General features: G+C 42.0%; 1 protein-coding gene across 1 annotated transcript; it reads left to right on the forward strand.

Annotated features, from left to right (window-relative positions):
• Positions 1-8,797: 8,797 nt before the first annotated feature.
• hopx (HOP homeobox) lies at positions 8,798-12,178 on the forward strand. Its single transcript, XM_064973940.1, has 2 exons — positions 8,798-9,347; positions 11,882-12,178. Exons 1-2 carry the CDS (start codon positions 9,198-9,200, stop codon positions 11,957-11,959), a joined length of 228 nt encoding a protein of 75 aa, XP_064830012.1. The 5' UTR covers positions 8,798-9,197; the 3' UTR covers positions 11,960-12,178.
• The last annotated feature ends 9 nt before the right edge of the window (positions 12,179-12,187 follow it).

A 12,187-nucleotide genomic window follows, 5' to 3' on the forward strand; every position in this document is an offset into this window, starting at 1 on the left:
TGGTGGCTATTACTGCAAACTTACACCTGATTTTGAGACCACTGTTTAAATATATGCTTTTCTTCCTCCCTTCTTCCGCTTTGCCTCCTTAAAGCAAACTGAAGTTGTTACACACACAGGCCCCTTATCTCAGTTCTTACCACATATCTACTAGTGATACGCTGCTTGTGGTTTTGAGGTGTAATCTTGGCTTCAACGAAAGGTATTTTCTGTGCTTGTCTTGTAAGCTTACAATGGAGTATTGTTTGACAGGATAAACTGCAGATAGTAGTGTTTGTCAAAATAGAGAAAACATTATTCTTTGTAGTCCAGTGAAAAACTGCAGTTGAACCCCAGATAATATCAAATCAAATGTATTTATAAAGCCCTTCTTGCATCAGCTGATATCTCAAAGTGCTGTACAGAAACCCAGCCGAAAACCCCAAACAGCAAGCAATGCATGTTTAGAAGCAGGGTGAAAGCCCAAAACCTAGAAAGCCCAAAACCTAGGAAGAAACCTAGGGATGAACCAGGCTATGAGGGGTGGCCAGTCCTCTTCTGGCTGTGCCGGGTGGATATCATAACAGAACATAACCAAGATGTTCAAATGTTCATAAATTACCAGCATGGTCAAATGATAATAATCACAGTAGTTGTCGAGGTTGCAACAAGGGAAAATTAGGGGGCCTGCGTCTTGTGACCGTAGCGTACATATAGGTATGTACGGCAGGACCAAATCGGAAAGATCGGTAGGAGCAAGCCCATGTAATGCTTTGTAGGTTAGCAATAAAACCTTGAAATCAGCCCTTGCCTTAGCAGGAAGCCAGTGTAGGGAGGCTAGCACTGGGGTCATGTGATACATTTTTTTGGTTCTAGTCAGGATTCTAGCAGCCGTATTTAGCACTAACTGAAGTTTATTTAGTGCTTTATCTGGGTAGCCGGAAAGTAGTAGTCTAACCTAGAAGTAACAAAAGCATGGATACATTTTTTCTGCATTATTTATGGACAGAAATTTATGATTTTTGCAATGTTACGTAGATGGAAAAAAAGCTGTCCTTGAAACAGTCTTGATATGTTCGGCAAAAGAGAGATTGGGGTCCAGAGTAAAGCCGAGGTCCTTCACAGTTTTATTTGAGACAACTGTACAACCGTCAAGTTTAATTATCAGATTCACCAGAAGATCTCTTCGTTTCTTGGGACCTAGAACAAGCATCTCTGTTTTGTCCGGGTTTAAAAGTAGAAAGTTTGCAGCCATCCACTTCCTTATGTCTGAAACACAGGATTCAAGCGAGGGCAATTTTGGGGCTTCACCATGTTTCGTTGAAATGTACAGCTGTGTGTCATCCGCATAGCAGTGAAAGTTAACATTATGTTTTCGAATGACATCCCCAAGAGGTAAAATATATAGTGAAAACAATAGTGGTCCTAAAATGGAACCTTGAGAAACACCGAAATTTACAGTTGATTTGTCAGAGGAGAAACCATTCACAGAGACAAACTGATTTCTTTCCGACAGATAAGATCTAAACCAGGCCAGAACTTGTTTGTGTAGAGCAATTTGGGTTTCCAATCTCTCCAAAAGAATGTGGTGATCAATGGTATCAAAAGCAGCACTAAGGTCTAGGAGCACGAGGACAGATGCATAGCCTTGGTATGATGCCATTAAAAGGTAATTTACCACCTTCACAAGTGCAGTCTCAGTGCTATGATGGGGTCTAAAACCAGACTGAAGAATTTCGTATACATTCTTTGTCTTCAGGAAGGCAGTGAGTTGCTGCGCAACAGCTTTTTCTAAATTCTTTGAGAGGAATGGAAGATTCGATATAGGCCGATTGTTTTTTATATTTTCTGGGTCAAGGTTTGGCTTTTTCAAGAGAGGCTTTATTACTGCCACTTTTAGTGAGTTTGGTACACATCCGGTGGATAGAGAGCCATTTATTATGTTCAACATAGGAGGGCCAAGCACAGGAAGCAGCTCTTTCAGTAGTTTAGTTGGAATAGGGTCCAGTATGCAGCTTGAAGGTTTAGAGGCCATGATTATTTTCATCATTGTGTCAAGAGATATAGTACTAAAACACTTGAGCATCTCTCTTGATCCTAGGTCCTGGCAGAGTTGTGCAGACTCAGGACAACTGAGCTTTGAAGGAATACGCAGATTTAAAGAGGAGTCCGTAATTTGCTTTCTAATAATCATGATCTTTTCCTCAAAGAAGTTCATGAATTTATCACTGGTCAAGTGAAAGCCATCCTCTCTTGGGGAATGCTGCTTTTTAGTTAGCTTTGCGACGGTATCAAAAATAAATTTTGGATTGTTTCTTATTTTCCTGAATTAAGTTGGAAAAATAGGATGATTGAGCAGCAGTGAGGGCTCTTCAATACTGCAAGGCACTGTCTTTCCTAGCTAGTCGGAAGACTTCCAGTTTGGTTGTAGCGCCAATTCCGCTCCAATTTTCTGGAAGCTTGCTTCAGAGCTCGGGTATTTTCTGTATACCAAGGAGTGAGTTTCTTATGACAAATGTATTTAGTTTGAGATAATACCCAGAAGTCTTCTTTTTATACCTCTTCTGCAGCTCAAAGCATCTAACCAAGAGCCTTGTTAATTTTCACATGGTAGCATATTGTGAAGTAATAGACTTGACGACATAGTAATAGCTTATTGTTCCATGGTAATGAACAGACCCCTTCCACATCTGCTGTTAGCAGTTGAAATACACAAACCAACTTCTTTACAACACTCAATGTTTGCATTACCGGGAACAAAAGGGAGCTCATGACGCTCTGTTATCGAGGTCATCATATGCAATTCATGCAAGCCTCATCACCTCTATTTGTGTATGGTTTAATGGGCAGAACAAACAACAGTGTTTGTACAGCTTTCCCGCAGCTTGACACAAACACCCCCCCCCCCATCAACCTCTCCAACTGTCAGAGAGAGAGAGTCGGCTGGGAGTTTTATTTTGATGAGCACTCTTTGAACAGGCCTGACTGCTAAACTTTAACCATATGCAGAACGACCTGTGAGAGACTCCCATAGCGCTGTTGGCAGGAGGCTCTCATAGAGACATGGGGGCCCACAGTATATCAATTTTGTTGCTCACTCAGTCAATACAATATTTCTCTCACGAAAGGCAGCTTGGGTAAGTCAAATAGAGTTGAGTGTTCAAAATAGATAGCCTACCAAGATTTCTTGAATTTCAAGCCATGTCATTGGGATTAAACACTACATTATTTCATTGTTTTGGAAATGAAGCAAAGGAATAGCAGTGCCTCCATCCAGAGGCGTCATGCCTATAGGAGGCACAGGGGCACTTGCCCCCTCAATTTGTCATTTAAAAAAACAAGTGTGTTTGTTTGTTTGTTTGTTCTTTGTAATACTACTAGCCACATGGCAATTTTACGATGTTGGCTTTAGCTAGCCCAGTTAGATTACCTATTTTGTTAAACTATTTTAGCTGGCATGCCTGCTGGCAAGGTTGGTAGAAAAGCAAGCAATAATTAAATTTACTGAATAAGAAGCATTCCTTTCAATCTTCAAATCAAATGCTATTAGTCACATGCACCGAATACAACAGGTGTAGGTAGACCTTACAGTGAAATGCTTACTTACGAGCCCCCAACCAACAATGCAGTTCAAAAGATATGGACAAGAATAAGAGATTAAAGTAACAAGTAATTAAAGAGCAGCAGTAAAACATATTTTGCAACAGCTCTCTGCTTACATCTTTTACTCAGATGTAAGCAGAGATTCAGAGAAGCAGTCTGGTGGGTACAGACCACTCGAGGTATGCTTAGATATGCAGAAAAATATTATTTTTTTAACCTACAATTAAACATAATGATTATGGCTCTAGATTGCAGGAGAAAACTTACTGGTGTTTCAGAGGAAAATGGCAAAATTCTCCAACTCGCCCCCCTCACGTACTTTGTGCCCCCTCAGATTTTTGGGGTGCATGACACCCTTGCCTCCATCTGTGTGACAGTAGCTATTGTTGTGCTTGGCCAGCAGTAAGTAAAGTAAGACTCAACTCGGTCCCTACCCTGGGGCCTAGAGCGGTAGCCTATATTGGCACCATCTTGACATCACAATGAATAAAGCTGAACCAATTGCATAAGACATCCTGCCTTCGCACTGTTTAAAACAGAGCCACTCCACCCTTATACACATCTTCTTCATTGGCCAGCTTACTAAGACCACAGGAAGTTGCTTCCTGCCATTTGCACAAAGTCTGGCTTCCCAGCATGATGATTTATTGCAGCCTTCTTTAGTGCTTCCTCCATGAAGGAGCTGAGTGTGCCACCAGCGAGAGCAGACCAAACGGGCACGCTCCAATGCTTCTCGCTCTGTCCCCAGCCCAACACTCCTCCATAATTCAGCAGCCTCGTTTCCTCTGCCAGGTCCAGGCGAATTTGATTCCTCATTTCCAGATGCTTCTTTTTCTGGAGGGGGAGGCACGAGGGAAGTGGTAGGGTAGAACCGGACTACGATACTGTCATGTAAGGCCCATGTGATACGGCCCCGGCTTCCTTAAATAACTGACTTGTGCAGGAGCTCCTTCCAGAGTGACTCTTAGGCCATTACAGATGCTCTTTAATGGAAACAAGATGTTTGGCTCAGGGGGTTAAAGCCAGGGGGAGACGAGCTCTGTTTTCTCAATCTCCCGGAGGCCTTAGAGATTTAGTAGTGGTATGGCCTACTACATGTCAGTCCATCTACAGATTTATTGTTGTTTTATCTTTGCATACTTGTACGAACATATTTCCTTTTCTGGAAATAGAGTTGGGTGTTTGTTTTAGACTTCCTTTATTATTATTTGGGTATCTTTCCTTATTCATCCTCCTGTTTTAGAAGGGTGGTCGTAAGGATGTGCGATAGGGACAGTGTGGATAGTTGAACATCCTGTTTTGCTTTTCTTATTTTTGTCCAATTTATTTAGAGACAACAATACATCTCTAAACCAATCTAGTGTAAGTGTTGGTATGCAGTAAAACAAAAAAAATGTAGATGACTCAAGAGACCTTTCAACATTGGGCTGTCATAACAGTAGAATAGTGTCTGATGCAACAAATCTCTGTAGTGACTCGTGACAGTCCTACTATAACTATGTCATAGGACTGCTATGAGCGTAAATTATTGAATCATTCACTCATCAACAGTAGGTCTAACAGCTGGTAGTAGTTGTCATGGAATGTTATGACACAAGCATTGTTTTTCTTACCACAACATTATTATCCGTATCATGTCAGAGTCAAACCGTACAGCATGTTAGTTACCAAACATGGTAACATAGTTGTGTCGCGTGACATCACCCTCTCATTCACTAGTAAATACCCACATCTATACCAAGGGGTTATCCCATCTCAGTCATGTCTATGTCCTCAGTGATGGGTGATTGTCTTAGGAATTTGCCACCCTAATTATGTTTCAAAACAACACCTTACCTCTGATCTGCATGTAGCAATAGTCTCGCTTTCAAGCCATAAAGACATGACTCTGGTCCCGGTAGAAGACGGTAATGTGTGATTATGAGTTACTCGACCTCTGTACGTCTACTAAGCACAATCACAGGATCAAGCTCATGTTATCCATTCCACTTAAATTTGCTTTAATTCATTTGATTGGATTATTTTGGTCTCAGTTAATCATTTTTGTTATGATATGTCATTTAATTTAGTGGAATGTAATTGAATTTGAGAAAATAGAGGGCATTGTTGTGTAAGTCAGGAGAGGATATGCTGATTGGTCACACGCACACAACTCATTCTACTGGCAGGGAGGTCCTAACCCCTGATATATTTAGACAGGCCTCATATCCATTTTGAACTCAAAAGCAATTACCATATCTTTGCATATCTACAGTAGGCCTGCTGAAGTGGACAAACTGCTTGTGGGGCTGGGTACATTGGTGTTCCTGAATTCAACAAAGCTCAGTTCAATATTGTTGCCTATCAAAATGCATGATGGTTATTTCTATTTGAATTATTCAACATAATGTTTATGAACATAGTCCATTCATAATCGGTTCAAAATGTTTGCAACAGGTGCCAACCGATGTCTCTTAACAGTTGCTATTTGCTGAATTCTGGATTGACCATGCGGATACTACAAGTCTTATCAGTGATTGTGGCTTGTACAACCTGTCAAACGGGCTAGTGAGTAATACAAATCAAATGGAACTCTCTCTTTCACTACTTGAAACAAATATGGATCTTTGCCTTGTGATATAGTCCTAAATTGAAAGGTCGATGTCATTATAACATTTATATCTGTCTGTACTAAGGCAAAGATTTTACTTTGCCAATCAATATTGCTGCTCATGGTTTTATCGGTATTAACTTTAAGGCATTTTAGTTACACTACATAATATGACATAACAGGTGCAGAGTACTGCCAACACTAAAGATATGGGCAACATAAATAATCTATTTAGCGCCTATATACAGGCAAGGCTGGTCCTTATCATTGGGTTTGTGTCCCTCTTTTCCAGCTGTTCATTGAGAGTAACTTAAAACGATGAGCCAAATCTGAATCTAAAAATAGCATTTAAAAGGAACCTGCTTTTGAAACGGGTGAACATTTGTGTATATCACAGTATTGACTGTTTTCCCCTGAGAAAATCAACAACACCACAAGGCCATTTCTGTTGTAATTTCAATTATAGCCAAGTCACCACTACAAAGGGAAACTTAGGAAAGAATAAATAAATGAAGCCTCCATTGTAATGATTGAATGGTTTGTTACATGGTCCTCCTGGTTTATGGTGTCCTGAGATAGTACACACATCGTTAACTTAGGCTATACAGTTCCTTTGGAAAGTATTCAGACCCCCTTGACTTTTTCCACATTTTGTTACGTTACAGCTTCATTCTAAAATTGATCAATGTACACACAGTACCCCAAAATGACAAAGCAAAAACAGGTTTATAGAAATGTCTGCTAACTTATTACAAATAGAAAACTGAAATGTCACATTTACATAAGTATTCAGACCCTTTACTCAGGACTTTGTTGAAGCACTTTTGGCAGTGATTTCAGCATCAAGTCCTCTTGGGTATGATGCTACAAGCTTGGCACACCTGTATTAGGGGAATTCCATTCTCCCATTCTTCTCTGCAGATCCTCTCAAGCTCTGTCAGGTTGGATGGGTTGTGTCATTGCACAGCTATTTTCAGGTCTTTCAAGTCCGGGCTCTGGCTGGGCCACTCAATGACATTCAGAGACTTGGCCCGAAGCCACTCCTGGGTTGTCCTGTTGGAAGGTGAACCTTCGCCCCAGTCTGAGGTCCTGAGTGCTCTGGAGCAGGTTTTCATCAAGGATTTCTCTGTACTTTGCTCCGTTCATCTTTCGCTCGATCCTGACTAGTCTCCCTGTCCCTGCCCTTGAAAAACATCCCCACAGCATGATGCTGCCACCACAATACTTCACCGTAGAGATGCTGCCAGGTTTCCTCCAGATGTGACACTTGGCATTCAGGTCAAAGAGTTCAATCTTGGTTTCATTTGATCAGAGAATCTTGTTTTTCATGGTCGGGGAGTCTTTAAGTGCCTTTTGGCAAACTCCAAGTGGGCTGTCTTGTGCCTTCTACTGAGGAGTGGCTTCCTTTTGGCCACTCACCCATAAAGGCCTGATTGGTGGAGTGCTGCAGAGACAGTTGTCCTTCTGAAAGGTTCTCCCATCAAATCAAGTTTATTTATATAGCCCTTCGTACATCAGCTGATATCTCAAAGTGCTGTACAGAAACCCAGCCTAAAACAGCAAGCAATGCAGGTGTAGAAGCACGGTGGCTAGAAAAGACTCCCTAGAAAGGCCAAACCCTAGGAAGAAACCTAGAGATGAACCAGGCTATGTGGGGTGGCCAGTCCTCTTCTGGCTGTGCCGGGTGGAGATTATAACAGAACATGGCCAAGATGTTCAAATGTTCATAAATGACTAGCATGGTCGAATAATAATAAGGCAGAACAGTTGAAACTGGAGCAGCAGCACGGCCAGGTGGACTGGGGACAGCAAGGAGTCATCATGTCAGGTAGTCCTGAGGCATGGTCCTAGGGCTCAGGTCCTCCGAGAGAGAGAAAGAAAGAGAGAATTAGAGAGAGCACACTTAAATTCACACAGGACACCGAATAGGACAGGAGAAGTACTCCAGATATAACAAACTGACCCTAGCCCCCGACACATAAACTACTGCAGCATAAATACTGGAGGCTGAGACAGGAGGGGTCAGTAGACACTGTGGCCCCATCCGAGGACACCCCCGGACAGGGCCAAACAGGAAGGATATAACCCCACCCACTTTGCCAAACCACCCCCACACCACGAGAGGGATATCTTCAACCACCAACTTACCATCCTGAGACAAGGCTGAGTATAGCCCACAAAGATCTCCGCCACGGCACAACCCAAGGGGGAACCTCCCATCCTTACAGAGGAACTCTAGAGCTCTGTTAAAATGACCATCGGGTTCCTGGTCACCTCGCTGACCATGGCCCTTCTCCCCAGATTGCGAAGTTAGGCTGTGCGGCCAGCTCTAGGAAGGTTCTTGGTGGTTCCAAACTTCTTCCGTTTAAGATTGATGGAGGCCACTGTGTTCTTTTGTTGTTTATGTATTTTTTGTCTCTTGGGCCCCCCACGGCCTGGGCACAGGGGCTTCAGCCCCGGTAAGCCCATGCATTAAGCAGGCCCTTTAGATAGGTTACAGGTGCAGCTGGGGCAGCAGCTCCAGTGCAGAGCATCATGTAGTCCTGACATCATCAAGCATATGTTGCATATAATGAGGAGAGACAAGGCTTATCAGCAGTTGAGTTGAGAGAAATAAGCTAATAGAAGCACTGTGGAAATATCTAAACTTCTGTATGTGTATTCATATATGAGTATGTCACTTTTAAACTTGTTCATACTCCGTGGGGTCAAACTTTCATTGAATTTCATATAGAAGGGGAGTGTTCTGTTAAACGCTCTGAGAGAGCCACTGTTGACAGTAGTAGAGCTTTCACACGGTCGACATTCAGTCAGTGTGACATGCGTTTTTGTTGTTAGTTTTTCAGGGGCTATAATTGCTAAGCGATTGCTGTTGGTCGTTATCTCCAGCATTATTTCCTAGTTGCCACTGCTATTTACTGGCAAACGGACGTCATTTGGATTGGAGTTTATACCACGAAGTGCAATTTTGAACCTATATCATAAAAACGACTTCTGTGACTGAGAGCTCTTTTGGAGAGGGAACATGGCTTCAAATGGAATGGAAAGTATGCAGTTAGCGGAGGACCAGATTAAAATTCTGGAGGAGAATTTCAACAGAGTCAGCAAGCATCCCGACGAGTCGACGCTCATGTTGATCGCAGCTGAAAGCGGACTAACGGAGGAAGAGACTGCGGTGAGTGTTCAATTATGTTCTCGATGTTGTTTCAACAATGAAAATGTTACGCTCAATGGAGAGATTCGTTTTGTATGATGAAAACAATGTTGCGAGGAAATAAACTTTGCTGAGGATGGGGTGAATTGGCTAGAAACGGCTTAAAATGATCCACACGCATTTATTGTCAAAACTCAAATTAGGTTAATGTGTAATGTATCTGTCTTTTCAATGTGTAATATAATGTCAACAATCAAATTAATGCCTTGTTTATCTTGAAAATTAGCATTATTTAGAGAGTTACACATATTTGGGAACCTATAGGCTATTGGCTACAATGTTGTGGGTACATATAACTTAATATTGATACATATCTGCGCTGGCGCAGGCTACCCCAGTGTACTTTTTTCTCATTTTTTCCCACGCACCATTGAACAAATACTATGTAAAAATTTCCAAAGAGAGGCAATTGGTATTTCCCTGAATAGGCGTAATGGCGCGCAGATGAGTGGCCAGAAGAAAGATCGTTGTTTTGATGAGATATTATCGACCTCTATTAGGCTACCCAAATGTGTAGCCTAACTATATTTTGTGTTCAGTGGCAACGATGTCAAAAGAGAATAGCGTGATTCGGAGAGTGCTGACAGCGCGCGCGTCCAGTGACGGCTCTTTAGTTCGCATGCCATGTCACTGTCCCCCAAATAACGCGAGGCTGGCGGTTTTAAAGAGATTATTTACTCATTCCAGAAATTCCAAACATTCTAATAATACATCTGAACACCTGTGGTCCTTACATAACGTTTGGATACAGTCACAACATACATTTAATTGAGTCAACGTTTGTTGTTGGACATGACTCTTGACTATGCAATAACCAAGCCATTGAGTAACCATATAGTATGACATAAACATATGCACAGTTTCGGGGTAGGGCCTATCCTTTGCTTGAAGGCTGGGTCAGTGATACTCCAAGGTGTTGAGAACATGGTGAAGTTATGCAGACACCTCTATCTGATAGCATTCCACTTATGCAGAGGCTAGTTCTTCTAATTCCGTATTTAGGATGCTTGTTGTAATGCACTCTGTTGTTTATTGTCCTTTTAGCATAGTCGACGGAGAAACAACGTTCAGTTTCAGGGTTCACTATCAGTTTTAGGCTTCACATACATTCATTTGCTGTTGTTTTGGAGGAAGAAGTGAGCTGGGATCATTTTTATACGCACGTTTCAGATACAGTGGTGTGTGTGACAGAGAAGAACGTAACCAACCCATTGCCTTGAGCAGATTTTGTCCGGCACATTATTTGCATGATCAAATGGAGGATCATCAACAACTACATGCACAGATCATCTCTCCACTGCAAACCGGTTTGGCCTGCTCTCTCCGCTGGTGACTGAGTATTTCCATTGTATTTCCATTGAGTGCGCTTAGTTGGAAGAAGCCCAGCCAACTTGACTAGGCAAATGCGGTTCTGGGTGAGGTTGAGTACTTGGCCCTCTGACTTCATTGACAGCGGATGTTTTGAACCACCTACTGTTGTCTCATTCAGTTTGAACAAAGCCCTGGATGTTTGATAGGTCTTACGGTACACGTAAGGGAAAAGGCACACCCTGTTACCACTCCCTCTCGCAACATGTTTCTACCTCTTTACAAGGTGTTTCATACAGTACCTCATTATTAGACCTTCTGTGCTTTCTAAAGCACACGGAGGCAATGGGGTCATGTGGAGTTTCTGGCAGTGATTTCTCTGTGTAATCCATCTGGGAGAACAAAAATGAAGCACAATTTAGCTATACAGTGTCAATTAATACTTCTAGCTATCTGTGAATACACACCCATGACAGGTTTGATATCGGATATTCTGACCACTTTAGGGCATGGACATTTCAAATGAGAATCATATGTAGTTTTCATTTGGATACCAATTCTTCTCAACTGGGGTATTGCTAAAAAACATTTTTTATATTGGCCCACAATAACAATTTTCACCATCCACGATTTTGCTTAATGATTTTACCATCCATGAAATTCTGTCATTGTTTGGAATTCCAAGTTGTCAAGAGAATCCACAGCAATGATGGCATCATTCAGATAGAGTGGGGAAATCACAGTTGAGAACGCATTTCACAGTCGATGACACAGCCAAACCCTGTTTCCAGACACAACTAATTGTCCACAGCGTTGTCTGAGTGTAGTTGATTTCTCCCCCAATTGCCTAGCTGGAAAGATACTGCTACAGAAATTCCCTCCTAAAAATCAGAGTTTATTTGTTTCAGTTGAACATTTAGATGTAAGCAGCCCTGGGTGTTGCTTTAGGAACCTCATCGCCCTGCATAAGGAAAAACACCTAGGGGAAGAAGGAATATTCATGTCACAATGACTTAATTGAGTTTGTAACCCGCCATTACCTCACCCAGGTTAGTTCAGGTTTTAAACAAATTGACCAATAATACATGGTATTTGGAACTAATACCCGGTTGAACAATAGTAACAATGCCGTGGTGTGCCGTCATCTGTCTCTGACACCCCCCTTGGGCTCTTTTTGTTTGTTTCAGAAATGGTTTAGGCTACGCAACGCACAGTGGAGACAGGCCGAGGGCCTTCCAGCTCAACTGGGATCAGTGAAAGACTGAGATTGGAATGGCGTAGGAAACCTCCTCCTCATCCCGTTGCTCCTCCGACCCACCCTCCGCGCCCTTACTGACCAATCCCCCCTTCCTTGAATCACTCTCTCTCTTTTGTATCTAAGCTATTTTCATTTACTGAATGTAAAGTGAGTCATTGTTTCTTTGCCAATATAACCGCCATGTTTACATATAATAATAAATAAACATATATTATATTATATTATACATTATGGT

Source organism: Oncorhynchus masou, chromosome 9 (assembly GCF_036934945.1).
Source record: "Oncorhynchus masou masou isolate Uvic2021 chromosome 9, UVic_Omas_1.1, whole genome shotgun sequence".
NCBI lineage: Eukaryota > Metazoa > Chordata > Actinopteri > Salmoniformes > Salmonidae > Oncorhynchus > Oncorhynchus masou.

What these genes read in the sequence shown, in the direction of transcription:
- hopx (XM_064973940.1), top strand. Translation starts at nt 9,198, where the DNA reads ATGGCTTCAAATGGAATGGAAAGTATGCAGTTAGCGGAGGACCAGATT. An exon ending in TAACGGAGGAAGAGACTGCG is followed by an intron (nt 9,348 to 11,881) that starts GTGAGTGTTCAA and finishes TGTTTGTTTCAG; the next exon opens with AAATGGTTTAGGCTACGCAA.